Source organism: Neopsephotus bourkii, unplaced genomic scaffold (assembly GCF_033783945.1).
Source record: "Neopsephotus bourkii isolate Nb327-2 ecotype Australia unplaced genomic scaffold, CSIRO-AGI_Nbou_v1 NB_1780, whole genome shotgun sequence".
Lineage (NCBI taxonomy): Eukaryota > Metazoa > Chordata > Aves > Psittaciformes > Psittacidae > Neopsephotus > Neopsephotus bourkii.
Window position 1 is genome coordinate 7,462,501 of NW_026902254.1, and position 16,310 is coordinate 7,478,810.

The window sequence follows — 16,310 nt, forward strand, 5'->3', positions numbered from 1 at the left end:
CTTTACTGACGGCATTTACGCTCCAGGAAATAAACTGGTCTGAATCACCTGAAAATGTTAAAATGCATTTTGTCTCATGTGACTTCAATATGACAGTATGATGCATCTGTTGCTTAGTATCCTCTCCTCAATCAAAAATCCACTAAAGAAAGATGGAGAGAATATGGGTGAAATATTTCAAATACTGATTATGCAGTTTTTACCATCCCTTGCCAAAGTCCTGATGCTTTCCAAACCTGAAGCGGCAGATAGATAATTGGGATACTAGTATCAGGTACAGCTAACTGCAGTAACTTGACACAAAATGCAGTAAAGAAAGGTATAACACTGTAGAGCACTGCAGCTGTAAACATAGGAGGAATACAGTGGTGAAGAGAATTAGTGTTCAGGAGTGTAGGACTGAGACAAAGAGAGGGAAAGACCACAAAAATAAACAACCCAAACCAGAAAAACAATGACACCTACACCAGAACCTCTGATCAAACCAGCAGGCACCTCTGGTATGTGGTACTGGACATCATAAACCACCCTATGCAGTTGCTTACTTGCAATTTAAAAGTAAATCACAACGAAAAAGCAGTAATTGTCAAACACTTCTCACATGAACCAAGTTAAAGTAGTCACGTGATACGAGGGTGACAGGCTAAAGAGATGGTTGGGATTTCTGCCAATGCCTGTTATTTAAGTGATATTTTTTACCAATGACCCTACATTTCTCAAGCTGCTATGCAGTAAGCTCCATGTAAGGAAGCAAAAAAGAAGCATGAGATTTCTTAACTGGATATGGTAAGGATACACAAGAAGCTGTTCACAGGCCTTAGTGAGATTCTGTAAAGATTATCTCTTTATATTGCCTTCCTTTTTATCTTTGATTGGCATTTACAAGAAGTAAGTTTTCCTACCTATACTGGAGACATAACTGGCAAAAGAGAAACTCAGTGCATAGGAGGAAGGAAATCAGATTAGAAATAGCCTAGAAAAACAGGGAATGAAGAGTGACAGACACGCGCATGCAGAGGGTAACAAACAAAGGCAAACTTGCAGCAGAGGTAGTCAACTGGAGGAAATTATCCATCTGCAGCTGACATTAGCTTTTTCTGCTGTTTTGTTGACCTATAGAGATAGAGGTGGCTTTTGAAGACCTGCAAATTCTTATGCATTGCACATGAAACTCACCTGGATGTATTGTTTCCCCATATTCCCCAGGAGCAAGAGAACACACATTTCTATCCAGCAAGGTGCTGTGGCTTCCATCCTGCTCCACAACCTGCCATCTGGCTGAACATGGTGCCTGCAGATCAGAGCATGGAAAACAGCCAGACATCATGTTGTGCTACCAACAGGAATGTACCCAACCTGTGAGTCCCTACATATCAAGCAACACACTTGCCAAATGCAATGTAAGATTGCTATCCCTATGGCAGTCCACAGGTTCTCTCAAAAACTAGAAAAGAAAATGCTGCTGAGCACTGTACCAGGCAAAGTGGTAGGGCTTATTCTCACACCTGCAGCAGCAACATAAAACCCTGGACTTAGAGGCATTTTGCTGTGGAGCTTAGTGGCATGATCTTTTCTTTTGCATGCGCTTGTCTGAGCAGATAAAGTTTGTACACAAAGAAATGATTCTCCTCAATAAAAGAAAAATGAGGAGAGGTACTGCCTCAGTGTGAACTCTTTGCAGAATTTTGTTATGAACTAGCACACAAAGCTATTACACTTTGTATGCTTGTTCAGTTGAGAATGTGGGCAAATTAACTCCCTATACACAGAGAAAAAATAAGCTGTGCTCACTGTTGCCCCCAACTTCATATATGCATGTAAGACCAGAACTGACAGAAAACTTGATGTAAATTAGAAGACATATTCAAGGCATTGGTATCTGGGCATTTGATTTCCATGCTCTCTGTGAATTAAAAAGTGAGTTCTCCTCAGTGTTTTGATTTGGCATAAGTGACTTTTCCAGGTTTCTCTACAGTTTGTTAAATATCTCTCATATTCTACTACTATCCTTCTTTAAACTTAATTTTATCCATAAATACTCACAGATCAGTCGAAAGAGGCTGCAGACAGATGAGTTCCAGTGCGGTTTTATACCTATTATACCTTGTTGTTTTTTTTTCTAGCAAGGTAACTGACGGCATCTATCTTCATTTCCTCACATCTGCATCACTCACAGCAGTGAAAAAGTTACAACCTGATGTTTCAGAATCTTGACACATTCCTTGTTTTACAGAGGTACTGCCATCCTCAGAACTGAAAAAGAGTATTAATGCTTAGCTTTGGAGGTCAGAGCTCAGCCTTTCCATGTTTCCTCCTTGGAACTCTCTTAGCTTATTTATTAATTATTCTGGGATCTTCAAAATTAGTGCTTTGGCTTAGTAAATTAGTTTATTAAGTGAGAATCTCATTACATGGTCCTGTTACTGATGCTCATAGGAATAGATTTTCTCATAAAGGCTAAGTGGATTAAAGTCCCTTGCATTTACATCACCCAGTAAGGTGTACATAGTCCCACGCAGCTGCTTTGCTTAAATGAGGGCTGTGCTGGTTCCTGTTATTGAGCATGAATTAATGCTTCTTTATGCTGAGCAGACAGGGGTAAAATAGTCAACAGCACAATAAAACTTCACCTGAATTCCTCAAGGAGCACACAGAAACGAGCCTGAGGGCTGAATTTGCTGTTCACACCAGCTGGATGTTATACCTCAGGTCCTAAAAAGCAGCTTTCTAACTGTATCTCAAGCTTTAATGATGTGAATATATGACTTCTGCTACCTCATACCGAGCAAAGTCACTTAAAATACAGCTAAAGATGTTTTCTAAGCTAATCTTTCTGACTGCACTGCAACGGGTTTGAAGCCCTTTCACGGCCAGCTCTCTCTGAGCAGCAGCTCAAGAAGACGCTGCATTGTAAGCTACTGATAACAGCTCTGGTGAGGTGCGCTAGCTGACTGCAAGAGAAAATTTGGCCCTTAATACGGCAAAACCAGACAGATTAATTAAAGCTTGCTGAGCTGCGAGGTGGCCACGAGGATCCGGGCATACAGGGCAGGCGACACTGTCCCGCTCGGGTCATGATCAGCGACGGGAACCTTTCTGTGCGGCGTCAGTTTCCAGCCGGACGCAGCCAAGGACCGGCCCCGCTCCCGGAGTTGCCTGGTAACGCCGGTTACTGAGGCGCGGTGCCGTGGCAAAAGCGGTCCGGTGCAGCAGCCCTCCAGTGGCTTGGTGTCGCGATGCTGGATCCGGACAGCGGGCTTTCCCTCACCATAGCGCGGATCGTGCAGCGGCTGAAGGGCTCCAGCCTCCACTCCCAGCTGGAGCGACAGGCCCGGGTGAGCCCAGACCTGGCGCCGTGCCCCCAGGCCTGCCTCCCTTGTCCGTTTCCCCTTCCCGGTCTTTTGTTCGCGGCCGTCGCACCAGCCCTGCCCAGCCCATGCGGCCTCCGCTGTGGAGGACCCGGGGCTGTGTTTCCACTTCCTTCTCCTTTGCTCCGCTCCTCGACGGGGCGGGAGAGCGGTCTCGTTGGTTTCTACAACTGTATTGTTAGTTTCTCCCCTTGGGACTGAAGGTTTTCACAGTGAATATGAAGACTGTCCTTTTGAAATCTCGCTGCTTCATATAGTTCCGAAAATGAATCTCTTTGTCTTTTAATCTCTAATTTGGGAAGCGTTAAATACAGGCCCACCCCTGTAGAGTGACCCTGAGAAAATGAGGATTTGGTGAAAGGAAATGAAAATAGATGGAAATGCACATTAAAGTTCATTTTTTGTAGTTGGGAAGGCAGTTGCTTTTTAAAATTTAGTAACTTCTCTACACTTGAAACCAGATTTTCGTATGTCAGCTGAACTTCATTTAGGATGTTTCAGATGAAAATTGTGTCAGTTGTTGGAACCATAGTAACATAGTAGTGGTGCTGTAACGTTGGTGCTATTGGGTGTTACTGAAATGTTTTGGGGTGGGTCTTACGACCCAATTTGCCAATTTCGCGTCTAGCTGCTTTTCTAAATGTACCTCTGCTTTGCTCCTGTTGACTGCTCTCTGGATGTATGAGTAAGCAAATGTGCCTAACTTGAAGGGGGCTGGAATTATAAGAGTATAGATGTTGGGTTCTCCTAAGTGTTGGACAATTCATCATCACACATAGCCTGACATGAGGTGTGGAAAGTCAAGTTCAGGACCTTGTCCTCAAGAAAGGCAGTAAACAGGTTCTCTATCAACTGTTACTGATTATAATAAAACCTTTATGTTCTCACCTCCGCATTCATTCTTTTGTCTCTGTCTCCCTTGAGGCCTGATTTCACAGTCATTTCATACTTTGCATGTTTGTTTTGAAACACGAGGAAGCTAGATGTCATCAGGACTTACGGGAGTGTTTAAACTCTGCTGGTGGATGGCAATTTTGTACAGCCTTTTTGTACAGATAGACACTTTGAGGGCCTTAGCAGCGCCCTTCCATGGTAGTGCTTGATATCTGGAAGGGCAGTTAAATCCCTAAATCCTCCCTGACTCTGTAGCATACCAGTTTATTCAATACAAGCAGAAACTCTGCATAATCAAAGCATAAAGGTAACCTGTAAAATAAATAAAACATGATCTAATCACCACAGCTAAATTTGTCATGATAGCTTTGCAGAACTCTGTTTTACAAACCCCCATGTATGTATGTAGGTCAGAAGATTAATCTAATCATACAAGGTGTTAAAAGTGAGAGAAAATAATCAGGGCAACAAATACTCGGGTTGATTCTTAGAGTAGGTGTTTGCAGAGTTTGTAATAGAAGATCTATTAATCTTCTATAGTTCAGTGTAGTGATCTGAAAGACTTGAAAAAATATAGCTACATCAACAAAAGGATTTCTCAGTGTAGAGAGTTGTACACCCTGTTTGTCAGGAATCTTTATGTTCTCCTTGATCTTGAAATTTTTTTATTGACCTTCCATGCATTTATGTTCTTTCATGCACAGTATAGATTTGTTTTGTAATGCTTGTATAGTCATATTATTGCTATACTATGCAGTTGCAAAGACCCGCTCAGTGAGTCCCTTGCCTTTGTCTATCACTTAGCAGCAGAATTCTGAACTGCTTCTTTCTGTATTAAAGGAAAGTTTGATTTCCCTTCCATTACATGCGGTATTTCTGAAGTTGCATTACCAAATAGGAAAACTTTGCTCTGGCTGTGCATCACGCCTGAACTCAGTTTATTGATAGGAGGTATTCTGCCCTGGTTAGGCCACATCTGGAATATTGCATCCAGTTCTGGGCCCCTCAGTTCAAGGACAGGGAACTGCTTGAAAGAGTCCAGCCCAGAGCCACAAAGATGATTAAGGGAGTGGAACACTTCCCTTATGAGGAGAGGCTGAAGGAGCTGGGTCTCTTCAGCTTGGAGAAGAGGAGACTGAGGGGTGACCTCATCAGTGGTTACAAATATGTAATGGGTGGGTGTCAGAATGATGGAGCTAGGCTTTTTTCAGTGATATCCATGATAGGACAAGGGGCAATGGGTGTAAACTGGAGCATAGAAGGTTCCACCTTAACATCAGGAAGAACTTCTTTACTGTGAGAGTGACAGAGCACTGGAACAGGTTGCCCAGGGGGGTTGTGGAGTCTCCCACATTGGAGATATTCAAGGCCCGCCTGGACAAGTTCCTGTGTGATGTACTCTAGGTTACCCTGCTCTTGCAGGGGGGTTGGACCAGATGATCTCTTGAGGTCCCTTCCAACCCTTGGGATTCTGTGATTCTGTGATGTCTATTTTTCCTTCTTCTGGTTAACAGTTTCTGAACAATGCTTCCTCTGCACTGGTTGCAGTATTGTTATACAGGTGATCCCTTTTTAGGTGATTTAAAACTGTTTTGGGGGATGCATATAGTATTATGAGAAATCTCTTGAGGTAGTGCCTTAGAATAAAACCTACATTTTTGGGGTATTTATACTACAGTTGTATTTTACCTTTACAAAGTTTCCTCTTCATCTTGTCAGTATAGAAAATGACCTTGTTGATACTGTTTCCTCAAAACTATTTACTCTCTCTGAAAACGAGAGTCAGAATGGTCCATTATATTACCTGTGATTTTTGAGAGTTCGTGTAGTCTCACAAACAGTATTTTAAATATTAACAAAAACTATGTTTTGTAAATTCATCTGTTTTAATGTCTAGGAAGGAGAGGTGAAAACGAGCAGTTTCTTTCACAAGTCAATAGAATCTTTGGGAAGACACGATATCCTGGCATTATTTGTGAGAGATGATAGAGTAGCACTGTGGTTGTGAACTGATCACACCAGTGCTGTGCTTATGAACTGATCACACCAGTGCTGTGCTTGGCTGCCACTGAGAGAGCCTGAGCTAGTGTCAAGGACTGTGATACACAATCTCTTTGAAGTAAAGTTTGTCATGGGCACCAAATGATTTGCTGCTACAATTTTAGCTCTGGGGTTACCAAGATAATCACATTTTGTCCTGAGAACTGAGGTAGAGGTAGGGTTATGTGCTTGTTAGCAACAATTTGGAAAATCAATGTAAGGTTGATATTGTGGGTTGAGTTCTGGTATATTGGTAACATGCCTGCAGTTAATGCGAAGAGATGAATGCCGGAAGGAGTGTTGCTGTGCCTGTCATTTGCTTTGGAATTTCTTTTGAGCATATATTGTAGTGTGTTGGAAAGGAAATAGTAACAGTTACAAAGAGCCAAAATATAAGATACTAGCTTTTCAACAGGTAGAATTGCTGCTGGGGTTACTGGGGTACACAAGACTTCAGCTGAATGAAGAAGCAGAGGAGCTTGCTTTGGGAATGCTAGGAACACTGCAGCTGGGGTATTGCCTAACTGTGTGCTTCTAAAGGGAGTACAGGTACACATCTTAGAATTTATGTGAACAGTTTCCGAAATATCTGAAGGTGTTATTTGCATGACATTTTTCTGCAACAGTTAAAAAAATAAATTTTTACTGATCACTACTGAAGTAGAAGATCAAATTAAGGAGGTGAATGTTTCTGTGAAATGTAGCATTTATTTAATAAAACTTAGCAAACAAACATAGGCTCATGAGTCATCCTGGATAATTAATGATTCCCTTTCATGCATTGTATTTAACAAAGGGCTTACTGATAGAGCTTGCACTTTAGTTTAAATGTTCAGCAGTAACATTTGCAGTACAGTAACTTGTAAATTGAATGCAGTTGTGTATACATTGGACAAATTATGGAATTCAGAAGCAATGCAAGCTTGATTCACAGGTTGTTTTTTTTTTAGTAATGTACGTTGTATGTTTTACCTTTTGTTTATTTTATTTGCAGCACTAATATTATATTCAAATAAAACCTAGAAAAACTATTAAAACATCAACATTATATTATTAAAAATTTATCCTGTGCATCTTTTAGAAGAACATGACATTTGAAGCTGTTTATTCTTGTGTAAGGCTAATTGAAGCTCTCTGTTACAGGTGCTAGGTTATTTTTACTTGTATAATGAAGTTCACAATACTCTTTCACATAGTGTAATTAGTGCAGAAATGTAGAAGGGTTGGAAAATTGTCAGTTTAATCAGGGGTTTACCCTTCCTGAAATTTATTTTAGTTGTGCTCAGAATAATTCCTCCTTCTATTACAGAAATGTATAAACCAAAACCATCCCCTAAAATTTGCAGGATTTAAAGTGTTCGGAGAGTGTTATCTTGAAATTGTTGTGATCATACTTGAAGTAGTCTTTAACAGGTGGGCTTCATCCTGATAAAATCAAGTTATGGCAGAATGGATTATGTGAGAAAAGGTGATTGTGTATTATCTTTCATTGAATTAACTTCTGCTAAAGTTGGACCACATTTGGGAGTGTGTGCTTTATTGTAATTTAGGAAATAATAGCGATAAAAGCTGAAAACATAGTGCACTTGTGCAAAACCATAATGAACAGTAATAAATGCTCTAGGAATGTACACACTTATCTAAACCAAAAAGGCTTTGAAGAGAAATTATGGCAAATAGCCTGTAAAAATATTTAGATTGTGTAAAGTTGTTTGCAGAACTGTTTGCAGCAGGATAAAAATATGTGTTCACCTGATGCAGTTCCACATTCCAGTGTAGTTGGGTCACTTCTCTGCAGTGTTTATTCTTGTTGAGAAAAGAAATAGTTTAGCACAAGAGTTAAGCTGGAACACTTTGTTCTGTCAAGCCTCCCCTTTGTAGTATGTTGCTGGTGCACTAGCTATTTTCCTATACTTGAGTGCTGTGCCTTGAAGGCTCATCTGTCCTCTTGTATGGTCAATGCGGCCTCAGTCATGGTGACTGAATGCCATTTCCAAATTTAGATGCTAGTTTGCACTTAGATTTGTCTCTCTATTCAGTGGCTCTACCAATCAATTTACTATGCCCACCAGTGTTTTCCACCTAAGTGCTGTGCTATTCTTTTGCTTGCTTTCAGCTAGATCAGTGTTGAGTGTCTGGGTTTTTTTCTGTCTTGGCATCCAATTACACAATAAGTGTACGTTAAGAGTATCACTTACAGTGGTGACTACCCAGATCTCAGTGGGATACCTTGCCAAAGTCAAGGGCAAAGAAGATGTACACGAAGGATTGCTACGTAGACAGCTTTCAGAAGGTTTGGCAGAATTGTACGTTAGACAGATTGTATGTTAGCTTTCAGGAGGTTTGGCAGAATTTTGATTCCCAAAACTATTCTTTCTCTTCTGTACAGCTGAAAGAGAAGAGGGTGCCAAGAAATATTGTACTAATAGCTTGTTTTATGAAAGAATGTCTAACAGCCAGTTGCTCCTTGATTTGCAAGAAGCTGACCATGACTGTAGATGAACACAGACACCCAGTGCCTGAACCCCAGTATATCCATAAGAATTCACAATGCCAGTTATATGGGAAAAGAAACTGGTAGGCATCAAGTGTTATTAAAAATAATGTGTTATTGCTTGCTGAAATATGCTGCATTCATCCCTGTCTCCTTTCAGGATTGTTGGCCCGACTGAGCCTCTGAATAGCGTGAATTCTTCCCTGGTCTGGTTGTCACTCTCCCATCATGGGTTGCTCCCCTGTATTGTTCACTCTCTTCTACCCTGCTTGTGATAGCCTCCTTATAGTACCAGATTTTATTTTCTTTTAAAAGAAAGATGCTCTTTCATCAAGATGTGTGCATTGAAATTGCAGTCTGTAGTTGTACCTGGGTGTATGCTGCATTTTGATCATGCAGGAAATGAATTCAGCTCATCAGTACAAATCTCATCAAGGTGTTTTTTTCCTAATAAACCTTAGCCAGGCATTTTTATCAGTGTAAATCGCAGTAATACTTTTTATATAAAGAAAATTTTTGCAACATACTTTTCATTCTACCAAACCCTCATAGGGATGAAAATGCAAATGAGACTTAGGCAGCATGTTGTACCAAGCAGTTTACAACAAACAAACCCTACTTAAAATATAAACACCTAAATGTATTTTGGCAACATAGTACAACACAGAAATATAATGTTAGTCCAAAGGGATAATAAAAGTGTGTGGTAAACCTGGGAGGGTGATTTTGGTACATCATCTCTGCTAAGTCTGATTGACTCCGCAATTTAGTTCCCTTAAACACCCATATAAATTCCAAAGAGGTATGTTCTTCCGTACTCAGACCAGTACGGCTGTCTGAGCCATCTACCATATTCTCCCCTTTCAGGTGAGAAATCTGAAGACTGAGCAGCAGTCCAGTATGCAATGAGTCCCTAACAGTAGCAGTTTCAGTGGCTCTGTAGCTCTGTTTAGCACTGTAGGAAGGTATTTATCATAATCCAGAAGTAAATAAAAGGAAAAGTGGAAATGGGAGGAGGCTTTGGCAGTTGCATCCTGAAATGGCAACAGTAGGGACAGAAACGCCCCCATAATTTGGGGGGGAGGGAGAATTTTCATGTTTCCTACATGAAAATTTGTCTCAGTAGGGCATTTTGCAGTCAAGAGAAGGAAAAGGATACAGGAAAGAGGCTAGAAGTTTTGGTAAGTTAAATATTAATACAGGAGTATTTGTTGCAGCTGCAGCAGGGCTAGGAATAGTGAAATAGAATTTGGCTGAATAAATGGGCATGAAGACATGAAGGTAACTGATTGATGCACTAAAAGTAATCCTTGGAGAAAGTTATCCCCAGGGTGCTGTCCTGCTTCTTTTTCAACCGCTGCCTTGCTGCATACAAAAGAGTCACTGTTTCTTTGTTCTGCAGCGGGGGAACAGGCTCTGTTGGAAACTGAAGTTCACAGGAAGGTCCTCTGTTGTATCTTTAGGCCTGACAGGAAAAATGGGAAGTCATCTGTGTGGACTGAACTCTTTATTTCCTCTAATGCAATATATTATATAAGTAGCCATAATTTCCAGGAATTCACACATAAGAAAAAGCCAGTATGAGTGTCAGACCTTCCTTAGTGAGCTGTGAGCTCACAAATACTACAGATGTGTGATCAGCAGAGGATTAGAATACTGTTCTCCTGGTTGCACTTTTGTCACTTCTTTCACTACTCACAGTGTTAAGACAGTGAGCCCTCTTTTTAATAGATTCTAAAGCTCTTTTTTTGTGTGTGTGATTTAGTTTTTTTGTGTGTTGATGAGTTGTATTTTTGTGGTGTTTTTTGAGTATCTATAAAGGATTTTAAAGGTAGACAACCCGTGGACCTTGGGATTGGCCATATTTAATCCAGAATACAAAGCTGAACATTTATAAAAGCGTGCACAAAACCTGAGGAACAGTAAGGCACAGTTTGCCCAGTTTGATGTGTATTACTTTGTTTAAAATGCATACAGGAGATGTACTGAATCACACTGCCTGGCATATGTCAGTCCAAACCAGACAGGGCTTTCCACAAAAGTAGGCTCAGAAGGAGCCATTCATAAAATACTCCTTGAGGCTGTTGCTTAAAAGGGCGATTTGTGAGCTGCCCAAGAACCCCCATGAAAATCTTTGATTTCCTACCTTGTGATGACCCTTTGCCAGCTTTTACCATTGCGCTGAACAGGGTACACAACATGAAAGTTACGCAATTCCCCACATCTCATGGTTTGTGCTTAGGATCACCTTTCTTTCTGAGAAAGCATGCTTACAGTCTCTTTGCTATTGCAGTCAGTAAACTAAATATAAAAACCTTACCTGTAGTGGCAGGGTAACTTAAGAGCAGAAATGCTGATGCTGTCAGTGTCTTCATTATTGGGCGCTAAGGACTGTGAAGTTTGTTGGTTGTGTGTGATGGACCTAAAGCATGCCATGCTGTCTGCAGTGCTCTTAGGGCTGGCAAAGTGCACAGACTGATGAAAATTTATTTTTAATTGCAGCATAACTTACTGCAGTTGAAACAGCAGCTGATATGTCTATAGCATATTGCTGAGTTGCTTTTTGTAAGAGACATCTCACATTTTGGGGCAGATCATGTGGCCATATGCTTCTAACATATGCCTTGAGCTGTAACGACAGTGGGGTAAGTTGCACTCAGATCTCCCAGTATTATTTTCCAGTTAGCAGCCAGGGTTTCTATTCTTTTCTAAGCCTCTAGCTTTATCCTCTGGTGTAAATCAGCAATTGTCACACTCTGCTTTTAGGAAAATATGTATTAGAAGTTACAGAAATTTCTGTGTTTCTGATTGTTGTCCTTTTAGACCTTTATGGTCTATTTGTTTTCTCCTCTTCATCTAGCTGTAGAAGAAGCAGGAGATGCTAGAGCAGCTGCTCCTGCTGGTGCTGAAAAGTCTGCAGCACTGTCTGGGTGGTAGCGTGATGGTACGGTTGTAAAGCTGGTTGGTACCTAATTGTCTGTGTTGAGTATTTCATTACAAGAGGCTGTATATACCTGGTAGTCACAGCTGCAGTGAGAAATGTTTGGTCCACAGTTTTTATCTGAAGTTTAAAGATGTCATTTCATATCTAAAAGAAGTGAACTGTGGGAGGTTAAATGAAGAGTTGGGGAACATTTTTAGTTCGATTATTTCATGTAGAATACAGTGAGTGACTTTTAGTTATTTAATTATGTACCTTATGACCAGTCCTTTAATATGTAGTCTAGCATTTGTGCTTGCTCAGAATATTAAAGATATATGTCACTCCATACTCCTGCTCCCTTCTTCTCTCTCCTTCCCCACATACAGCTTTTAGCACTGATGTGAAAGAAAAGACATCGAGTGAGGAGAAAGTTGGTTGATACTTTTGGCTGCAGTTACCATTGTCAAGTTGGTAGGAAGCAGATTGCTTTGTGTGTAACCTTAAGCATGTGTGTTATTTCACTATAGAGATATATTGTGTATATAACTATATATTACTATATACAGCTTACTTCCTTTTTAGTGCTTGCTTGATGCTTATTTATTAATTTTTCATATTAGGTTAGTCTACACAAACCAGAAATTAAACTGGAATCACTAAAAGAAGACATTAAAGATTTTCTGAAGACATCAGGTTTGTATTATTTCATTGATACACTTGTGAATAGTATAGATCTGTGTAAGAACATATGCAACATATATGACGGAAGTAGTAGTTTATGCAGCTTAATGTCTTGTTGCTGGCAATATCCAGAAGTAAGCATTCAGTGATTCCAGAGTATTAAACAAGAGAGAGAAAATGAAAAGGGAAACAGTTCTTGGATTTCAGCAGAATTTTGAAAAGCATACTATGCGAAGAAGGGATTTAGGGATTTTATACTTTTAAAATATACTGGTAATTTTTCTGAAAGTTCTGAATAGTACCAGAGTTCAGTCACTTCTGAAAGTGGAAAGCAGCATTCATGGAGGTACTCTGGAATATTTTATCCTTAGTTAAATTTCCTATTTCCATAGGAAGTTGCAGGCTATGTAACTATAATGTGAAGATTTGATAAGTTATTAAGATTTGATCATAAGTGATAAATAATAATCAGAAACACTGTGTCTCTTAATAGTTATAGTTGTTATAATAATATGATTGCTTTGAAAAAATAGCATATAATTATTTAACCCAAACTGTGTTGAATTATTTCAACAGTAGATGAAAATAAAGGATACTCAACCTTTATACAGGTCTCAACTTGTAGTTTTACCTATCTTGATAAGGATTTTTCATCTCTTCCTATCTGGTAGGTAGATATGAATTAGAACAGGACAGAAAACTGGTAACTGCAAAGCAACCTCCAATTCACGTTCTGTTAGTCTTATTTCCTAAAGTTGTCTTTTGGGTACTTTTTTTGTTTTAACAGGTTGGGAAAAGAAGCTTCAGAATGCTGTTTATAGCCAACTCAACGTGTGAGTTTATTTGGTATTTTTATTTAATAAGATGTACTTGCATGTTTTACTTCTGATTCATTTGTATATGTAGGTGTATGATGTGTTACTGTTAACTGCAAGGTCTGTCATCCCAAGGGTACCTGCTTCATTTCTGTGTTTAAAATGCCATTATTTTTTTTTAATCCTAGTGAAAATACTGGACTCAAATAATATGTTTTAAGGAATGAGTTAAATTAATATTACCAATTTTTTGGTAACTTTAGTAATTTGCTGGTTTATGTCCAGAAGTACCAACAGTCATAATGTGATTCATGTGGAGCTGAGGTAGTTGCTGCAAATTAATGTTAATGATTTTCAGATGTTTATGACAGCATTGAACATATTTATTGTATTAATTATTTGAATAAGATATTAGATCTCTAGACTTACCAGATCAGTGCTCATCATGCTTGGCATATTGTCATAAACACACTGAAATTTCTGAAAATCCTTTGTTATTATTGTTCTGCAAACTTTGTATTAGACTTGTGTGTAAGTAATCTGTACATTCTGACGAGGAAAGGTGAATTTTTTTTCCTTATTTCTGTTCCAGCTTTTATATTTTGGCATATGCAGTTTATGAATGGATATTCAGCTTTGCTTAGGTCAACACCACACTGGATATGTATGTGTTCAGTATTGATTTTTAAAAGGAACTCCTCCAAACCCTATATTGTCTCTTGTAAAAAATATAATATCCTGAATAGTAAAAGTTTCAGGGGTTATAAAGATGACATGATGTGAAAAGGATGCACTTTTAAAATAGGTGATTTGTTCACAGAATTCTTTTACAAATATGTGAAATTATGAGGAAGTATTATCTTTAATATAAGAACTCATGTTGAAACATTAATAGTAACATAACTTTACATTGTTTGTGTTCATAGGAAAAGATGAGGGAGAAATGTATCAAAAAATAATGTCTATTTTTAGTTCTGATCCACCTTACTAGTGCTCTCATGAAAGAAGTTATGTTTAGGTTTATGAATACAGGGTTAATAAAAATCTGCAAAAAAAAAAAATCTGAACGTTTAAAATGTGCTATACTTTCTTTAAGGTTTCCTTCACCCTGCCATCCTGCAGCACCACCTGAGCATATGAAAGAACCATTAGCTTATATGAGGAAAGCACAGGTTGGTTGTTGTCAATTTTACCATTTGCATCAGATCTTTGATTAGACTATTTTAGATTTACTGTATATAATGTTGTTGTACAATTTCTGGGGCTAATATCTTAGGAAAAACAATTTTTTAATTGCATCAAAGTTAATAATATTGTATATGTGACATTTTACCTACATACAGGAAATGTTCAAGAATGAAAGTATTAGGATATAATGGCAGGTAGGTGAAAATTGTAGAACAGAGATAATGTGAAATAGGTCAAGGAGGATAATTTTATTTTGTTGGCAGGAAGGAGAAGTGTAGCTATAGATCATTTCACTTAGGGTTACAAAAATATTGTTTTGAGGAGACACAGGCAGGCAGTTTTGCAATGAAAGAGAACAGGCTGCAGACACAGGAAAGAAAGGAGAGATACATTCAGTACTTAGAAATTTGAAAGAAAGATGAAAAGTATAGAACTAAGGAGCTTAAGGCACATTGAAGAACAATGAGAGAAACTGAAATGTAGAAGATTAAATGAGAATTTTTGGTGTCATGAAAAAATATTTTTGTTTCGTTGGTTTTATTTCTTCACCAATGTATTGCATTTGAAATAAATGAAAAAATACGCATTAAAAAAGAATGCTTGAAGAATGTGATCTAACCCAAGTATCTGAGGTAAGGATGAAATTATACTTAACTCAGGCATGCCTAGAAATATATTGCAGCATTCTTTTACAAGGTATTCAACAAATTGTGTTCCTTTTTCAATCATATGGTTTCTTATTCCAGTAAGATTTATCTTGCTGTCCTGCATTTCAGTTGTTAACATTTGGGGATCGTATTGTATTAAACAATTTTTCCTCTGTGGTGTGAAATGTAATTCCACAATTTACTGCCTGCAAATAATCAGTCTTATCAGTTTACTAATGGGAAAACCACAGAGGTGTATCTATGTGTATGTTTGTCTAAACCAGTTTCATTGACTATTATTTTGTAAAAGTGTATACAGTACTTACAGTAGCCAATATTTTTAGCTCTCTTTGGGAAGGACTGTTTTTCTAATAGTTTAGGAATGAGTAGAAGTCCTGACTTTACTAGTTTCAAATTTTCATATCTCTGTTTCAAAGAATATTAGGCATTCATATCCTCTTGGGTAGGTTAACCGTGGTAGGCAGCTCAGCCACTCATTCACTCTCCCCCAGTGGGATCAGGTGGAGAATCAGCAGGGCAAAAGTGAGAAAACTTTTGATAAAGACAGTTTAAGAGTAAAGCAGAAACTGCACATTCCAGCAAAGGAACACAAGGAACTCATTTAGCTCTTCCCATCAGCAGGCAGGTGTTCAGTCATCTCCAGGAAAGCAGAGCTCCAACAGTTATAACAATTACTTGGGCAGGCAAACACTGTAACTCCAAATGCTTCCCTTCCTCCTTCTTTCTCCCAGCCTTTTTATTTAGAGCATTATGTCATATGCTCTGGAATATCCCTTTGCTCAGTTGTGGTCAGCTGTCACAGCTCTGTTCCTTCCAAACTCCTTGTACACCTCCAGCCTACTCCCTGGTGGGAAGCATGAGAAACAGAAAAGGCCTGCATGCTGTGTACTCACTTCTCAGCAGCAGCAAAAACATTGGTGTGTTATCAATACTTTTTTGGTCACAAATCCAAAACATGGCACTATACCAGCTACTAAGAAGAAAAACTCCATCCCAACCAAAAGCAGTGGATACTCCTTCAAATCCTTTCTCGAAATGCAGCTCTTCAATAAAGACATAGGAATACTTTTCATATAGAAATATTGTTAGATGGTATACTTGTGAAATAGTAATAAATACACAGGAATTAACATAATATTTTCTAAATATTTTGATTTTCAAGATGCACACACACTTGTCATTGTAGGAAATAGGTCTGTAAGAAAACAATCATGACCAGAATTACAGCTAGGTTTTATT

The 16,310-nt window shown here is 38.8% G+C and overlaps 1 protein-coding gene across 1 annotated transcript in view; it reads left to right on the top strand.

Moving 5' to 3' along the window:
* Positions 1-3,228: 3,228 nt before the first annotated feature.
* Positions 3,229-16,310, top strand: part of TBC1D19 (TBC1 domain family member 19) — a 48,732-nt gene continuing 35,650 nt past the window's right edge. The window contains exons 1-4 of the mRNA XM_061379966.1: positions 3,229-3,335; positions 12,340-12,412; positions 13,188-13,233; positions 14,312-14,387. Coding sequence (XP_061235950.1) covers positions 3,237-3,335; positions 12,340-12,412; positions 13,188-13,233; positions 14,312-14,387 — 294 coding nt within the window. The 5' untranslated portion in view covers positions 3,229-3,236. The remainder of the gene's footprint in view (positions 3,336-12,339; positions 12,413-13,187; positions 13,234-14,311; positions 14,388-16,310) is intronic.